The 18,421-nt window shown below is 53.4% G+C and overlaps 1 protein-coding gene across 6 annotated transcripts in view; it reads right to left on the reverse strand.

The window, feature by feature from the left end:
* ANKS1A (ankyrin repeat and sterile alpha motif domain containing 1A) overlaps window positions 1-18,421 on the reverse strand; it is a 109,919-nt gene that overhangs the window by 6,910 nt on the left and 84,588 nt on the right. For 4 of the 6 annotated variants that reach the window (XM_042799964.1, XM_042799961.1, XM_042799960.1 and 1 more), the window contains 10 exons: window positions 7,059-7,157; window positions 6,521-6,673; window positions 6,243-6,350; window positions 3,306-3,470; window positions 2,804-2,929; window positions 2,521-2,592; window positions 2,029-2,115; window positions 1,524-1,661; window positions 638-808; window positions 103-201 (listed from right to left, as the gene is read on the reverse strand). In XM_042799964.1, coding sequence (XP_042655898.1) covers window positions 103-201; window positions 638-808; window positions 1,524-1,661; window positions 2,029-2,115; window positions 2,521-2,592; window positions 2,804-2,929; window positions 3,306-3,470; window positions 6,243-6,350; window positions 6,521-6,673; window positions 7,059-7,157 — 1,218 coding nt within the window. The remainder of the gene's footprint in view (window positions 1-102; window positions 202-637; window positions 809-1,523; window positions 1,662-2,028; window positions 2,116-2,520; window positions 2,593-2,803; window positions 2,930-3,305; window positions 3,471-6,242; window positions 6,351-6,520; window positions 6,674-7,058; window positions 7,158-18,421) is intronic. The other 2 variants (XM_042799965.1, XM_042799962.1) reach the window with 1 other exon arrangement.

Below are 18,421 nucleotides of genomic sequence, written 5' to 3' on the forward strand. Positions count from 1 at the left end.
GGCAGGACATGGGAGCACAGCAGGAGACGCAGGAGGGCCGGTGGCAGCTGGGGCAGCCCGGGTCGGTTCGTAATGGGGGATGGCAGGAAGAAGGGTAAAGACCTTAGCTCCGGGACTAACAGACTGCAGCGGCAGGTAGGAGGGGCGGTGTGTTGTACAGGTGTGACAGTAACAACAGCGAGTGTCGGGAGGGAGCGGCACCTGAGCGGGGGGAGCAAGCAGAACACAGACAAAAGGAGACATTAAAGGAAGGCAACGGCTTGTGCAGCAGTCCCTGCTCCTCAGCAGCTCCAGTCTTGGCTACAGGGGCACTCCCGCGCTGCAAACCGCAGGCTACCTGCGGATCTTACTGCGGTTCTGCAGGGTTTGCACGGAGCAGCTGTGCTGGACCCAGCAGGGCACCGAAGCCCCGTCCCACCCGGGCTATTTCCACTTCTGCTTGCCTGCACCCTACACCAGTGGGAAGCCCTCACAGCAGAGCCACGGACGCTGCAGCATCAGCGGTGCCTGAAGCTACAGGCATCTCGTCCGCATCTGGGCTCCCCCCAACACCAAGGGGGAGGAGGTTTAAGCACGTGGTGCCCAAGAGAAGTCCCAGCTCAGACCATGCAGACCGCACCCGGCCGCACATACGTACTGCAGATTTCCTCACGCCGGCTCGCGGTTTAGGCACCGGTTTGGAAGATTTTGTTTCGATCGTTTCTCCTGCTCCAGCCCCCAGAGGCTTTGCTCTCTGGGCTTGGAGGGCCAGCTGGTAGGCGACCTCAAACGCCTGCCCCAACGTGAGGATGATCTCGTACGTCAGGTTCTTCGGAGAGAACACAGAAAACACAAAGCCGTTAAGTGCGTACGAGCTGCCCTCGCCCTGCGCAGAGTCCTTGCACGCAGCAGCCTGCTCTGGAGATGCAGACCTCGGCAGAAGCCCATCACCTTTCCGTTAGCAGGTCGCATCCTGCCAGATCCCTGGCAGAGCTGCTGAGCTCCTGCCCCGTGGGGGAGCTGGCACCGAGCTGCCTCCACGCCCGCACAGCCCCGGCCGGTGGGAGCACCTGCGAGCCTGCCACAGCCCCGTGAGCATCGCAGTTTAGCAGCGTTTTGCATTGTAAAGAGAAAAAGCCAAAACATCCTGTACAGCCAATTTTGCCCAAGAATAAAAGCAAGTTATGCTTCCGCTCTCTGTGAATTAAAAGGCTGTTAAATCAGCCTATTACGCTCAACATAATTCAGAGTGTATTAAGAGTTTTGTTCATGGCATTTTCCCCAGGAGGGAAAAACTCTCGCCCTGCTTTATTCAGACTGCAGTAATGAAGCCAGACAAATATTCTCTTTGTCGACAGAGCTCCAAAGTAAAAGCATTTTGAGCCAGGACTGCAAAACGAATAGTTTGGGGTAGAAACAGGTAAAAGAGCCCTAGAATGGATCAGATCCTGGCCTGTGACTCGCCAATAAACCTGCGTGACGAAACGAGTGGACCGCAAAGGACTGCAGCATACTGGGAGGTGCGATGCAATAAACCCACTCACCACATCCACGGTGCTGAAGACGTGGCAGTAGTGGTGGCTGGTCTGCAGGTCCTTGGTGATGTAGGCGAAGGTGCAGAGATCCTCGGGGTCCTGAGCAGCGCAGGAGATGTTCCGGATCTCATGCTCAGCAATGACATTCTGCCGGGGTCAACCACAAGCACCCGTCACCCTTCTGGGGATGGCAAATACACCCGGCAAATGGTGGTTGTGGCAAACGTGTACCCGGGGCAGGGAGCAAACCAGGCACTGGCAGGGAAGGGGAGTCTCCCAGTCAGACCAGTCACAGCCTCCCATGGTAGGAATAAAGGGCAACATGGTCCACAACCGGCCAGTCTGCCAAGCCTTCGGCACTCAGGTAACCAGCACCACCTTGGTGCTCCCCCATAGCCCTAGCAGCTCCTCAGGACGAGCTGTGGCTTCTGGAGCCACCACATGGGACCTGCAGCTCCTCGGGCAGGGGGGACTGCAGCTCTTGTCCCTCCAGACAGCAACCTCCAAAGCTCACCTTGTTAGAGGCGTCGATGAACTTCACCCCTTTGTACGTGATGGACAGTATTATGGTCGGGATCTTCTTCATATGCTCTGTGGATTTCTTCAGAAACAAGAACATTCAAGTGAACAGTTATGAATAAACATTCTCCTCTTCACCACCGCCCCAGCCCACCCCAGAGACTCCCAAGAAAAGCCCCACAAACGCAGGCTTTGGGGGTCCTGGAGCAGGAGGAGGAAAGCCTGGCAGAAGCAGAGGGGAAGGGACAGGGACCCGAAGCAAACCCAGCACCCCCTCTCCCAGTGAAAACAGCCATTTCTCCCACTGGGGAGACCTTCCAACTATGGGGAGAAGTGCTGGGGAGGGGCAGCTGGGCCCCTGCTCTGCACACAGGCAGCCCGCAGGGTTTGAGGAACCCCAGCTTCACCGAGAGCCCCCCAGTTCCCTCTCCACATCATCCCCCACAGGCTGTGAGCGAACCCCCCCCCGTCCCCGTGGCCTCTGTACCCTCATCTTGGCACAGGCGTCCTGCGTTGACTCCGTCCCTCGGAGATCTTTGATCAACATGGAGCCCAAGTACTGTTTGGAAGAGGGAGAAACGTTAAAGGCTTCAGGAAGGAAACGCGGCCAAACCCAAGGCAATGGCACGGCCCTGTGAGCGGCCAGCAGCCACGGCTGGGGAGGGAGAAGTCACCCGGGGAGTGGGAGGAAGCATGGCAACTCCACACACAGCAACCTGACCCCAGAGCCTCCTCATCCTCGCCACCCCCACAAGCCAAAAGCCACTTACATTGGCCTCATACCCGCAGGACTCGAAGATTAGTTTCTCCGGCTGGTGCTGCCAGTTCTGGACTGGGGCGTATGGGGCAGCCAGGCTGGGGGGGCGCAGGGTCAGCTTTGATTCCCGACGGTCCTCCTGGAAGAGAAGAAACACGGACGTGAAGCCACAACAGAGCCAACCTGGATTGAAACACCAATCCCAGGAGGCCTCTTTGGGCTGATGCAGTGGAAGTTCCCAGTGGCCAAATCCCACATGGGCTGGGAGGAGGCAGCACACTGTGGGTGAAGGTGCCAGCACTCATGGAAGTGCGAGTCACCCATTTTCAAGGTGAGACTGAGGCATAAATGAGCTGCTGGCTCCAATGTTTGAGCCAGCAACAGTGTGGGAAGCTGTGCCTGACCAGCTCCCTGGCTCTCCATGCATCGCCCCAATTCCTCGCTGGCTCCAGAGAGGGGGGAGCCTGCACCGAGCTGCACAGGGGCCCCCAGGACACACAAAAGCACCCACTGACCTGTGCTTTGTAGCGCTCAGCTCTGGAGTAGGGAGCAACCTCGGTGCCACGGTCATGTTGCCTCTTCCCGGCGTCCCCGGAGGGCAGCAGGAGATCCGCAGATCTGCCCGTGCAGGAGTCGTTCTGGCTCAGGGGCGACGACGTCTGGGACATCAAGTCCTGGCACTGAAACGAGCAGACCCCACGAAACGTCCCAGTCAGCCTGCGCTGCAGCCGTGCCCACCCCTCACTCCCCTTTACAGTGCCCGACACAAAGGGCGCAACGAGCAGTTAATGGGGTCAGCTCCTGCTCTGCAAGCTCCTGCCTCAGTGCCATCAATCGCATCAATTATTTTCCGCATGATACCCCTGATTTGCTCCAGGATGGTGTCAGGCAGGTATGCAGCCCCGAGCACGCCTCTGCCTCCCGTGAACTCATCCCAGGAGGGCAGGAGACACACTGAGCTGCAGGCAGGGGGTTTATCGAGGAACAGGCTCCGCTGAAGCACTAAGCAAATCACTCGAAGCCGCTGACGATCAGCCACCCCAGGAGAAAAGCCCTGGGAGCCCAGCGAGAGCCCAGCCCAGCGAGAGCCCAGCCCAGATGCCTGACAGCCTGGCTCTTTCTGCAGGCAAGATTCGCTGCCTGTACGTGCCAACCGGCCGGGCAGACAATGCGGGAAGCTCACAGCTGCAACACGCATTAGTCCTATTCAACGGACTTGCTTAATTTGCCATTGACGTCCTTCCGCTCCCCACGCCGGAGCCAGGCGCTGGATCGCACCAGCTGGAGCACCAGGAAATGCTGCAAATGGCCCATTCTCTCCCAGAGCCTCCCCGTCCAGCATATCAATCAGTTGATGCTGCACCAAAGGACTCCTCTCCCCCCCCGCTCCAACAACCCCGCCTGTAGTCTCATTGGTCTCAGGAGGACGTTTCAGAGAAGTGCAGATCCTCAGCTGGCTGCTGCCCGTCCAGGCTTTTGTTGTCTGAAAAGGGGGTGGTGGAGCAGCGGGGCTGAAGTGCAGGGTTTGTACGTGGCACCGTCCCGGCTCCCAAGCCCGCGCTCATGGTGCAGTACCAGCGCGAACCCTCTTTTTTTACACCAGAACCCCAGCTCCTAAGAAGTCCAGTGTGAACAAGCAGGGCACAGCAGCCCAACTCGCTTCAGCTAAGGCCATTTTGGTCAAAAAGCCTTGGGAATCCAAGGCAAGAGGGAAGAGCTCTTCAGCATGGCAAGGACCAGATGTTTGGGATGGGGAAACTCCAATCACTCCCAATTCCTGCTCCAGGAAGCTGCTCTGCAAACACTGGGAGGAAGCAGCATGAGCTGCTCGCTCTCCGTGGCACGCTGCCCGGCTCCCCAGCTCACAGGGTAGCTGCAAGCTCAATGGGTTTTGCCAAACTCAGCTCTCAAATGTCGATTTTCAGGAAGAACAATAAACCCGACAGCTCCCCTCCCAGCCAACCCTGATAACGAAGGGCCTGACATCCAAAGACTCCCACTCTTGCTGAAAAAAAAAAAAAAAAAAAAAAAAAAAAAAAAAAAAAAAAAAAAAATCAACATCCACAAATCACGCTGAGTGCTATTTGGCAACGAGAGCAAGAGCTCTAGAGAAGCCCAGCCGGCCCAGGGAGAACAATCTCAGAATCCCAACCGGCGCAATCGAAACACCAGGTCCCAGCTGCATCCCATCGCCCCAGCTGAGCCACGTCACACTCCTGCCTGCGGGAAGGCTGCCCGCCTTCGGCCAGGAAACACGGGGAAGAAAATCAGCTCAGTATTCCCCTTTGGTGCAGGGCACAGAGGTGGGAGGTCAGTGCAAGCACCCACCCTGCATGGAGGCACCTGATCCGGAGGAGCTGCCCGACGTTTCCCACGCATCCAGAATTTGACCTGCAAGGGCTGAATATTATCTTCCCCCACCCACTCCAATAGCAGGGTCATGCCTGTGAGAGTATTTACTGCTTGGGGCGCTGATAAGGTGAAAAGCTGAACAGATACAACTGTCCGTGTTAAGATTTCTCCCAGCACTGATGCGTTCACACACTTCAGATTTGGTTTGAACAGGGAAGATGGAGTTTGACCCACAAAGAAGAAAGTTAAGAGTTGGTAAACTTGTCTACGGCTTCAGCTAGAGCATGTCTGTCCAAATTGCTGTTGTGGCACCCAGCCAGAGCAGAATCTGTACAGCACAACACCAAATCTGTAATCTGTTTTAACTCTGCCCAAGTGCTCCAGCCAAGTTAGAGCCAGCCTGGCTGTTACATTTCCTAAATTTTGCTTGACCATGCTCGGAGTGGGAGTACTGGGCTCTGCACCATCTCCAGCACCAGCCAAGGTGCATCCATGGGAACTGTTTAGCACAAAACACTCCCTCCTCCGCACAGCCAGATGTGCAGTTGCCTCAATGCTTCAAGAACTCTACAAAGTATCTGAGAACCAGGAGTAACTCAAGCTTCCAGGTCAAATCGATTTGTTTTAATAAGAAACAAGCCATTTAGGTTTTACCCTTTCCTGTTTTTAAAAAGTAATGCAATTTTCAAAGATCACTCTCTATGCTGATTACTCTCAATACTTACCTTCAAAGGAGTTTGAACTTAAAAATTGACACTGGGGGGGGGGTGGGGTTTCCCCCCTTTTTTATGGATTTTGCTAGGCAGAATTTCTGTGTGTGAAAGCAGCAGAGTAAGGCTGAACATGCCTCCCTCTCTGAGTCTGGGTACCCATCGAGGACCTGAACTCTCTAAACATCCCCTACAGATCTCCAAGTCCCCAAGAGGTGATAGCTGCTCATCAGAAAGGGGAAAATCACTCCTGACAGATCCGGGTTTAGTACTTTGAAAGAAAGGAAGGAAAGTGAAGGAAAGCCAGGGCAGAAGAAAGCACCCTGGCCACTGCTAAGCACGCTCTGCACAGGCATACCACCCGGGCAGGGAACACAAACAGTGACTCACTCTCAGCTGTGAGAAGCGCGGCGGCTTTGCCGGTGGCTCCTCGTAGGGCCTGTCTGCCAGGGAGGCGATGATCCTCTTCCTATGGCCGAGCAGATTCACTTTCAACACCTGCAGGGAGAGACCACGGTCACTGGAGGTTTTCCTGCCCTCAGCACGAAGCAAAGCTTCCCCTCTTGGAGCAGCGCTGTTCTCGTTTAACATGACCCCCTGCAAGTGGCAGCCCTGGAGGGAACGTGGGTAGGACCTCACTGCCATGGCAAGAGAAAGGCAATACTCACATTTACTATTTCAAGCTCCCAGAGGTTTTTCACAGTGTCAATAGAGCTGTAGCCACTCGAGAGGAAGGACTGGATGTAGTCCTGCAGCCCCAAAGAGTCGAGCCATGCGGGAACCGAAGGCTGGCTGTTCCCATCGCAGCCCAGGGGTTTCAACTGTAAAAGCACGAGAAAGGGGTTAAAGGCCCCAGGGGGCTGGGATCCCAAGGCACACAGCTCAGTTAAAATCAGTTTAAAGGCCACCATCATCTCCACCAGCAGCTTTAAAGTGAAAAAAAAAAAAGAATCACTGTATAAACAGGGAGTGCACTTGGGATCAAGACTGGCAGGAGGCACAGCCACCGTCTCTCCCGCACGGAGTCATCCCACCCTCGCAGCTCGGCAGACCAATACACTCCTCCCCCTCCCTGTTAGTCCCCAAACCCTTCCCACAGCCCCTGCGATCCCTCCGTGGGTCACAGGGACTGCCTGTAGTTTCCTCTGCTTTCCCAGCCGTGCTGGGCAACGCCCCGTCCCTGCTCCACGGGGTGTTGGTGCTGACCTTTGGGAGGGAGCGAGCAGCCTGGAGGAGCTTCCGACGGTGCTGCGGGTCACCGATCCCGATGTCCCGAAGGTCCTGGTCCTCCATGACATTACAGCCCTGCGGGGACAGGGAGGAGCGACATGGGAGCAGAGGGCAACAGAAGCCACATCAGGGTGTGGGAACGGAGACCGTGCGCGTTACAGCACCCTCCTGACCTCACCTCCCAGCACATCCCCACAGCGGGAGGAAGAGGAGGAAGACGACTCCCAAGGATGGCAGCTCTGCCCCGTGTACCGACCTCGGCTGACACCAGGGGGGCTGCAGCACACCCAGCACTGGTGGGGCAGAGCACTGCCACCCCCTCCCGCCCGCAGCCTGCTCTGCAGTGTCCTCTTCCAGCCGTCAGATTTCAGGCCATCGCTCACAGCGACCTTCCTGTTCGATGCGCTGATGCCTTAATCACCACGTAACAACACCTGGGTAAACCCCAGCCCCGCTCCACACGCCGTGTCTGAGAAGGGGCACTCGGCTCTGCCCAGCCTCCCTCCACAGCCACAGACAAATCTGACTTTCCTTCCGTGAGAGCAGGCAAACCTGGCAAAGGTCAGATTTATCCTCTGCCCCCCTCGGGGAGGGAGGCAGCCCCCCCCACTCCAGCAGAGATGCTCTGCTCGCCTCGCACCGCTCCGGTAAAACCCATTTTCTGCCCTTCTTCCCCCTGCAGAGCAAGAGCGGCCGCACGCAGAGCACACTGACTTTACCCCCCTCTTAAAAGCCTCCAGCACAGCCGGCCCCTGCCCCTCATACCTGGGGAGGGCTCAGCGGGAAGCCCGGGCACGTCTCCCCATGGCTGGAAGAGCCACGCTGCTGTTTGACCGAGGGCTTCGGCTCGAGCCTGGGCCCTCCCCGGACCTGCCTCCCTCTGCTCTCAGGAGAGTCACAGCTGAAGGTCTGAGCTGACAATGCTTCGCTGTTCCACATTTTGGTTTTATAAGAGAAACCTAATTAAAATTGGCTGTCGGGCAATACGCTGCTGCAGGGGCAAGCAGGCTGTGGGAACAGCGGGCTGAACAGCCAGGGCTCCAGGAGGGAAGGGCAAGGAGAAGAGTATCCTCTTTAAAGGGCAGCAAATGTTTTATATTCCTTCCCACCCCGCACTTTCTGCAGTATTTCAGCACACATGCTTTGCTAAGTGTTACCTGCTCTAAATACAACGGCCAAATGTGAAAGCAGGGAGCTGCTCTCTGAGCAGCCGACCCACCTGAGCGTGCCCCCGGGGGGTTGACGCTGCCTCCTGCAAGGGCAGAGGAGGAGGAACAGCCCTTCCTGCGGCCCCGACACTCTTAGATGCTCCCGGACAAGCCCACGGGCCCGTTTGCAGCCCGGGCAGCTGGCGGGGAGAGCTCGCCTTTGGCGATGGCTTTGTGAGAGCCACTGGGTGCATTTCACAGACACCAGCCCTGCAGCCCAACGCCGGCCGGCCTGGCCCCGGCAGCGCCAGCTCCCGCGTCGCCCCCGCCTCGCTTGCTTGGTGCCCGGCCTCTGACAGCACCAACCCCGGGCAGTGTCACTCCCGCCACCTCCACGGCCCCGTGCAGTAACTGCTGGGTAGGACACGACGCGGCTCTCCGCCCCCGAGAGCTGCTCTTCCCCTCAGCCGCCGAGATAAGCGTTCAGAGAAAACAGAGAATTAACGCCACAGATAAGAGACGCCCGAAGCAGTGTCGCTGGGAGAGCTGCCTGCAGAGGCCAGACTGCAGGGAAACAATTATTTAGCAAACGACAGTGGCAAATTAAAGCGGCGGGTGGCGGGGAAGCAGGGCCCTGCAGACACTCTGTGACCGTCAGCGCCCACAGCACCGAGGCGGAGGCTCCTCCGCCTCCATCCTCCCTTGGCAGGCAGGGAGGCCCAACGCCCTCAATTCCTGGCAGGCTGCGGGGGGACCGAGACCGCAGATCTGGAGCAGACAGCCGCAGCACAAAAGCATTTGTCCAAGAGTTGTTTAAACAGCAGAAAGAGCCGGGACTAAAGACCCTGCAGCCGATTAGGGTGGTTCGCTCCCTCTTTTCCAAAAGGTCACTTTATACCAGGAGGCTGCAGCGCTGGTCTGCAGGGCCACTGCCAGCTGGAAAGAGCTGCTGTCACCGCTCGAGACGGCAGGGTGGGTGGGTGGCAGCTCTGCAGGGGCACGGGGCCGCACCGATACCTGCCTTGCCTGTCTTGGATCACACACCACATCCTGCAAGCAAAGCCGTGCGAAATCTCTGGCTCTCACCTGAGTGGCAACGCTACACACTGTGCAAGGATCTAAGTATGTCCTAAAAGCTGTTCTGTGCATCACCCGATTGCACAAAATAAATTAGAAGAGGCTTTTTGTTGGTTGAAGGATCCGAGGGTGCCCATTTGGTGCAAGAGCAGCCGCAACAGGCTCTGTTGCACCGAGAGCAAATCCCCTGCGTGAGTAAAGTGGAGAGGCAGAGGCAGTGATCACTCTGGCTTGTTAGCAGCAGCATCCCACCAAAAAAAAAAAAAAAAAAAAAAAAAGAGAAGAATACATCCCCCCTCTTCCTTGCTTGCAAATTTTAAGCCAAAGAGCCACATTTAATGTGCATTCTTGTAACAGCGAGAGATTGTGTGCTCAGTTCAGGGAAAGAGGGAAAGGACTAAAGGCAGCTTAACTCCCATGACATGCACCTTGCCCGGCATAAGCATTTTTGCATGCTACGGGGGTTGCCAGAAGGTCCCTGGGAAGCAGCATATGTGTGAGGAATTCATCTCCTTGAAGCAGATGGCTTTTAAAGGGCTTTTTTAAATGGGCAGAAGAGGCCTAGAGGAAGTGATGGGATTTCTCCTGTATGCCTGGAGAGCAAAGCACCACTGCCCTTCCCCCTGGGGGAGGCAAAGGGAAGCACAGGAAGGGACTGACTGACCGAAGCTGCTGCACCAGGGTAATGTCACACCTTGGGTACCTGAAACCTGCAGTTCCCAACACCTCAGCCCGCCCCGCTCCCCCAACCTGCCTGTCTCGGTGGCTCTGCTGCTGAACCCCTGCAAAGAGCTGGGTGCCAGAGCTGGAGCGGGCGCAGGGGCTCGAGGAGGATGCTGGCAAAGGCACAGCCCACAGCAAACCCTTCACGCACCAACCAGGACAGCAAGAACGATTTGCAGCTGAATAAGCTGCGACAACAGTGACGTGTAATTTTCGTGTATAAAAATTAAACAAGCCGGCTGATCCTATTTACATTTTTACTCACGCTTATCTTTCCGAGGTTGAGCCTTTTTGGTGCTAAACCCCTTTGGCACAGCAATGCCTGGCTAGCACTGCCACTCTCCCAAACAGCAGCACGGGGCTGGCAGCTCACGCTCTCCCACGACGGCTGTTTTATGCCCACACGGCCAGTGCCAGGCCCAAGGCAAGGCAGTAGGCGTTCTCCCACTTTTGGCATCTCAAATTCAAGGAAAATCGCTTGCTATGCAGCAAGGATACAAGCTAGTTAAGTACTGTAAAGCTTACAGCTTTCTCCAACACTCCTTATTTTTACGTGTCATATTAAATTCCCTCAGTGCCAGTCTCTGTTCTCAGGGTACTTAACAAGGATAGACAAAGCATAGCAGCTCCGAATAAATCATTACAGTCTATTGTGCGTGAGCCTCTGCTCAGCCAAACATCCTTTACACCCATTTGGATTTCATCTGCTATGAAAAAAATAATCTGCCGCTAAAATAATTAATTAAATGCAAACACACTGGCGATCTTTTAACCTTTGCCAACCGAACAGATGAGCTGTTTAAACCAGACTTTAAACCTGTTTGCATTTAACGAGCTGCTCAGACAGAAGCCAAGGGGCAGAGATGCTCCACCTGGGCCACTGCTGCCACCTGCCTCCAGCCACGCTCGGTGAGCGCCCTGCCCTCCGCTCTGCCCTGCGCCTGCAAAACCGCCTCTGCTCCACCAGCAACCCACGACGGAGCGCAAAAAGGCCCCCTAAGCAAGGGGGGTTCCCAGACACGGAGTCCCAGCGGCTTTCATCCTTCCCTGCCTCTCCCAGCACGTCTCGCTCGCTTCTCACCACCAGCCCCATCCTCCCCGGGTCCGGGGCTGCTGAAGGGTCTTGGGGTCTGTCCCTGAACCAGCCAAGAGCCGTTTCTTTGCTGCACCGAGGAGGGGATGACCACACACACGTCCACACCCAGCAGCTCGCGGAGGAAAAGGGAACAAGGCATTCATCACTGAGAGGGAACAAAGACTCTTCGTTACAAAGGGCTGCTCAGAGGCGCGATTGCCTTGATGCAGGGCTGCAAAATTTCAGAAGAAAACTCTGAGGATTTCTGAGGGTTTTTTGGAGAGTTTTTGCTTTTTAAACAATATCCCAATACAGGTTTTTGTTTTGCTTGGTTTTAGAGTTTGGTTGTTTTTTGTTCGTTTTTGTTTTGTTTTGTTTTGGTTTTTTTGTAGTTTTTTTTTTTTTTTTTAAACAACTGTTTCCCTTGGTGCTGACACAGGTCTGTAACCAGGTGAGAAGATGCCATCGCCCAAGCGCCTCGCTGAGGGCTGCGGAGCAGTCCTGGCAGCCTGAGCCCGGGCTCCCAGTCAGCCCCTCTCCGGGTCCTCTGAGGACGGGTTCAGCAAATGCCCGGGGCAGGGGAGAGGAAAACTCCCAGGGACTCGCTCTGCTCTCACCCCTGTCCTCTATCATCCTCCAGCAGCAGCCTCAGAAATGCCAATGAGAATCAAAAAGACTTCCCAAAGATTTATTTCAGACGTTATTCACTGTGACAAGGGCTTTTTACCTTGAGCACTCCTGGCTGTGGGGCCGAGCGGAGCCAGCACAGCTCGGGGCTGCATCAGGGCCAGAGCTCTGGCTTTCACCCACGCCGGGGGAGCGGGGGACATCCAAAAGCCCCGTTCATCACAGCACCTCACTGGTTTCTCCTCACCTCCATCAGGAACCAGCTCTCAGCATTTCCTGCAAGGCAGGAGTTTGTTCCTAGAACACACATCCTTGCGTTAATCCAGATTTTAGTACAGCACCATGCGCGCACATTAATCAGTCTTGGTAGGAAAATTTTTGGCAGTTTTTTATTCCCAGAAGAGCTGGGATCACCCCTAAAAAAAATCCAAGAGGAAGCAGAGGCTGAATTTTTTTTTTTTTTTTCAACAGACACAGGAGCACAATCTTCACCCTGAGCTTCAGCTGCACACACATGCATTAGGCTGAAGAAGGGAGCATTTCTCTGGTGCATCTACAATGGGGTGAAATGCATCACCCAGATGAGTCCTCCTCCACTCCAACAACAATCCAAAGAACCTGATCGATCAGCCCAACCACAGACATCTGACATTGGGCAAGGTGAATCCCACTGCCCAGGTCCAAACTGGCAGAGCCTGGCTGCCAGACAGTCCGGAGGGGCTTTCATCCCCCACCCCAGCCTTCAGCTTCCTCAGAGCTGAACACAGCTCCCTCCCTGGAAAGGCACAAATACACACAACCACGAGGGGCACCTCTGAACCCCGTCTTTGCCCTCTGCATTGCCTGGGCTGCCCCGGGGAGCCCCGAAGGATGCTGGTGCAGCCAACTCGCCTGCGGAAACACAAGCTTTTAGAGAAAGGGTCTGTTTGAGTCACGCTTCACATCTTGCACTGTAATTAAACAGCCTGCAAGGCTCCAGGTTTCTCATTAAACGAAAAAAAAAAAAAAAAAGAAAAAGCACAGTCAGAGGTTACACGGTAGGAAGGCAGCATCCCCTCTTGCAGGTTAGGTGACCCCGAAGACAAGCGTGCCAAAAATCAGAGCTGCTGAACTCTGCCAGCATTCCTCCTCCAGCCGGGCACTCTGCAGGCACTTAACTACCCAATTTTCAGATGCTGCTTCTCGCACAGAGCCTGGCTCCAGTCCATTCTCTCTCTCCAGCTAAGGAAGGGCCTGAGGCAAAGAAAGTTTCGTATAGGACGAGCAGTCTTATCCAGCCAGAGATGCAATTTAATGAATCCCGATTGTCTCACTAAGCTCACGCTAACACAAGTGCTGCCTCTGTTACTAAACCCTGTATTAAAGACAGGCGACGGACTGCAGGGAAGACAGGGACCAGAATGTGTTTGCTATTAAAAGCAACAGATGCAAAACCCAAACACAGCTTTTCCAGACTACAAAGGCTTCTGCAAACATCTATAGCGCAGTGTCTTCAGCTGCGTGAGCCAAAGCATCCATTTTTTCTTAGATTAATGCATACAAAGCTCTTTTTCTTTTTCCCCCTGAGTACGTTCAGGACAATTTGCATCTTGTCAAGGATTTTGCTGCCACTGCTGTTGCTTTACTTTTGGCAACCAAAAGCCTGGATGTGGGAGATGGAGACAGATCCAGCTCGCCACAGACCCCGCCTAAACAGGGATAATATGCAGCAAGTCCTGAAAACAGAGCACGCACCTTCCTTAGCCTCAACACCACTTCGATGTCTCCTTTTCAGGTGAAAAAAAGGATCAAGAATCCTCATTTTGGTCATCTTGGTACCATCCAGCTGCAGCTTTCAGAAACTTAATGCCAGCAGGCAGTTCAGCGTTTGCAGCCCAGAAGATCGTGGCTCAATTACATGCCCAGCAAGGGGATTTGGCCAGCCCCCGTGGCTCTGCCCGAGCTCCCGGGTGCTCCTCCTGCCAGGCTTGTAAAAAGCCGCTGGGCTTCATGGCCCTGCAGCCTCCCGAGGATAAGGGAAGGCAGCAAAATTCAGAAAGATGAGCTATAGCGAAGGTATTCCTGGGAGGTGGCAAAGCCACCACAGCCAGCACCGAGCTCCCCATCCCCACATCTATTAGCAGCTAATGAGGAAGCACCTTCTTTCCCCACAGGGTTTGGAGGTTGCCCATTTGGCCTCATCCAGCCCCTCTGAGCTGTGTGTTCACACCCCTGTGAGCAGGGTGCTGGGAGCCACCAGCCGAGCCCTGCGCCCACCGCAGAGCCCAGCCAGCCCCAACCCCCTTACTGCGTAAGGGGCTGCACTGGGAGTAAAAAGCCCGGCTAATATATCTTGTTCAACAGGCTAAGAGCAGCTAATGCCTCGTTAATGGACTAATTTATAAGCCTGTCCTAGAAACAAGCTTGCATTCAGTCTGATTTCCACTTGGGGGGCTTTTCACCCAAGCTCCCTGGGAATAGCGAACGAGCATCACCCCCCCCTTTTACAGACAAAAAAACCACTAAAAACTCCCAAAATAGAGCCTTGATCACGGGCAATGCTGAATCCCTACAGCTCCGTCAGCCACCCCTGGCTGCTCCAACAAATCTGCACCACTTCTTTATGTATCTCAGAGCACGCTGACGACCCAAAGCCGGGACCTGCACACCCCAACTTCCACGCCGTGGGGCCAGCACTTGGTCACACAAAGATGTAACTGGTCTCGTGATCCACAGGGTTGCATGCCTTCCTTTAACAGTATCTGCAGTTTGAGATAGTTCAGTGGAAACTAGGGGAAAAGAAGTATTTGTTTAGCAGAGGGTACGACAACAAAGCCCTAGCTCTTCACAGAGCACTGACTGTGGAAAGGATTCATATACAAAAACCTACAATAAATCCTAGATTAGCGCACAGCCACTTCATTTTTGTTTAATTCTCTTCCCCATGCAGACTGGCAGCGTGACAATGGCAACGGAGGGAATCGGTCATGGTTGTCAAGTTGAGGCAATTTTATTGAGAGAAAAAAAAATTAACTGCTACTTTAATGGCTTTTTTTAATGTTTATTGGGCCTGGAGCTACTAATGAATCAAATGTAAGTATCCTCTAAATTACCAGTTCTGGTCCACCCACTTTGCTCCTCAAAATCCACTCCAAACTCGCTGCTCTCCTTGAAGTCCATTTCCATCATCTGGGGAACGTCAGTGCAGCTCTGCCACGTTTTCCCGGTCAGAGCCGTGGGTGAGCGGCCACAGCGTTCTCTCAAACCCCGAATCATTGCATGTCTCCGCTCTCACCATTCCCTTCCAGAGAAAACCCAAACCCCATACCATCGTGGACAAAGCACGGTCGTCCTGAACCACCCAAGTAGCATCTGAAACCCACTGGAGAGCCATCAAAAAAAAATTCATTTCATTGTATGAATCGATTCCCACTCAGATGCTTGGCAGAAACCCTCACACAAGTGTCCAATTCCACTCTTACGGGTGTTCATCCAGGGCACCAACATCAGTCTGGGGACCAAGGAAGAAATGCAATCCCAGCAGGTTGGCAGCAGTGATAAACAGTAGACGGTATCACGTAACGTGGCTGATGAACTCCCTGCCTATGTCAAAAATAAACGAAAGCCATTTCAGTAATAAATCTGCCGGCCAGTGTGAACCAGGCCAAAAAGATCCTCAAATCTAATTAGCAATTGTTAAAGGGTAGATTGCCAGCACGTCTAGGTATCAGCAGCATTTACTTCCACCCACAGCAGCTCAACATGCACCCATTTACAAGCTCAGTCACTGAACACCGCTGCAGGGCAGAGCTTTGGGAAGACCAAGTCCAGAACCAACCTGGATGAACAGAGCCTGAAACCAAGCCTACCTGCCCAGGAACAATCCACATCGGGGCTTAGTTGGATCTATACTAAAATATTCTCCAACATGCCAAGTTTTCTCTTTGTTTCACCAAGTGTAGAAGCAGTAAAACCTTCTCTGTGGGATCTCTGATAGGTCGCTATTCTTCACAGACCATTACTGGGTGCAAAGCACTACTGGAATACGTCAGTTAAGTCCTTCCCAGATGACTACTATAAAATGACAAGCTTTATATGAAAATAGAACAAAAAGCTCTGGGGCACACACATTCTCAGAGCATGCTAAAAGCCTGGTCGTGGCCCAGGGGACCAGCATCTGTGAGCCAAGCTGGGTAGATAGGAAGTGGCTCACGCAAAGCAGAGCTACAGCTCACTGAGGACACCAGGAGATGCCCCATGCTCCAGCAGGACAGGTATCGGGTGAAAATAAAGATCATGCAGATGTCAGCCAGGACCCAAAACATGGGGATTTGCGGGGCGAAGGAGACCCCGCGCTGTGCTGGCAGGTGTCCTCGGACCCAGCCTGGCAGACGCTCGCTGAGCTGCACTTCAGCTCTGCTCACACACCAAGCCCGTGCCTCAGCCTGACATTTTTATCAACCGTTCACTTGCACACACGCACACGGAGGAGAGAAGAGAAAGGCTCTTTCGTAACAAAGACCACTGCGGGCTAATCTAACATGGCACTGAATTACATTTAATCAAATTAATGTCAGTACTCTGTATTATTTGCGGACATCCTGTTCTTCCAATGCCATCGTGTTTCTACCACTTCTCCCCAGTTATTAAAAAAAAATTAGAAAAAAACCCAGAGGAGCCCACGGCACTACACGAGGAGAACAGATTTCCGTTTCTGATGCTGTCTCATTGAATCAGCATTAGCTGCTTTCCACACACTCCATGGGAATCCAGGCTTGAACAATAATAAAAAAAAAAACAATAAAAAAATGGTTTATGTTCTGCCTTACCTGCTCATTTGTGAATCAAAATATCTTTGGACTGAATAAAAAGTTCAACTACAGAATCATTGTACGATTGCCAGAGCATGTGAGGTTTGCCCTTCTCAGATGTCAGCCTGAAAAGTTGTCTGGGGTAGCAGCAAACATTCAGCCCTCCCAGGGAAGGGAACAGCTTTTGCAAGCATCTCAGAGACATTTATGGGATCTGTGGGATCACAAAATACTGTAGTGAGGGTGCAGGTAATGGCATTTCCTTCCCCACTGCTGTGGGGGAATTCCAGCACGAATTACTGCAATTCCTTCTTATTACCATTGGCAAAGTCCCTTCTTCCCCAGAGGGGCAGAGTCCAGCCCGGCCTCTCCCCCCAGGTCACTCCGGTGTTTGCCGCAGGGCACTGGGATGCACTGTGCATCTCTGCACAAAAACAGCTTCCCAGGGACCTCCTGGAGGGACCATTTGCTGCAGGGGCACTGGTGACCCCAGGAGACACGATGGGACCAAGCTCTAGGAGCAGGAGAATCCCTCCTGGTCCATATTCTTGTGACATTTTCCTACTCTTACAGCTCCCCCAGCTCATCACTGCTCAAGGACACTTAAGCCGCTTTATAGTGCATTTTTTTGAATGACATTGCTCACTCATTGCTACGGTTTTGCGATCTGACCTTTTTATTTCCTCCTCTGGGGAAGGATGAGGCAATGGGTCTCCTGAAACCCTGTGCACATACAAGGGCTGCATTCCTCCACGTGGGAGGTAGCAGTGCTGGCTTCTCTTGGGTGGTGGGGTATTCTTGGTTCATTAGTACTGTTAACATTTGGCATGCAATTCTGCTGAGGATTTTATTCTACTTGCAAAGCTGTATTTTTGCTAAGTCAAGGACAGCACAGCCAATGCCAGTAATACTCAGCTAGCAGCTTCAATTCAGTCATGTTTACCCATTGCACAAATAAACCTTTCCCCCTCTAATGAAAGAATTCCAGTAGGCCACGAAGCAGAGGAGGAGAATTTGAAGCGCCATCTCCGTTTTAGCTTTTTTTAATCCCCGGCTGGCTGAACAGCCTGCTTTTTGAATTAAAGCCCCATATTAAAAGTAGAAGCTGAGTGTCACAGTCGGATTGCCCCAAGCCAGCGCTGCTGGCAGTGAAGGTCACTCAGTGGCAATGGGGAGGACGAGCAAAAGAAGCTGCTCCCTTGGAGGGGTGGGGTTCGTGCTGGAGGGTATCAGCAAGAAAAACAGGGAAAGCCTCTTTCCTAGCATTGCCCATAAACACAACAAAGGTAGTGTTGGCAATTTAAAGGGAATCTAAGAATTTCTCCAGACACAGAAATGTGGCCTAATATGCAGATCTTAGCATTCGGAGAGAGAACTCAGTCTTTTAGAAAACTAAGCTACCTAAATCCATCTTTTATAGCCCGTTTCTTCCCTCAACCAAGCCAAAAGATTACACGCAATCTGAAACAAAGGCTTCAGTCCCTTCCCAGAAACACGCACTGGCAAGTAAGGTCACGTCAAACTGATGCTTAAATAATCCTGCTGCCTTGTGTTAGCAATATCCCCCCTTGACTGAAGTCAATACTCGATCAAGATCATTTACTCCGAACGAGTCATAAACATTCTTGTTTTTGCATTTGACTGTGAAACCAGTCAGCGTCACCAAGATGCTCTCATGTGCCACATCAAACGCCGCAGCATTTTGTGTTGTTCTGCAGATTGAACAAGAATTTTACATCATGGAAACACTGATCAAGAACTCTGCTTTAAGTGCTGGGACAAAGACATCAGTGAGGCCAGTGCTGCAAACTCAGCCCGTCCGCAGTGTCCCATCCCAGCTCCAGCTCCTAAAACACCCAGTGGCTGTGTCCAGGCAGGGTGACGCTCGTCTCACTTATG

The sequence above is a fragment of the Tyto alba genome, unplaced genomic scaffold (genome assembly GCF_018691265.1).
Source record: "Tyto alba isolate M040663 unplaced genomic scaffold, T.alba_DEE_v4.0 Super-Scaffold_30, whole genome shotgun sequence".
In the NCBI taxonomy this organism is placed as follows: Eukaryota; Metazoa; Chordata; class Aves; order Strigiformes; family Tytonidae; genus Tyto; species Tyto alba.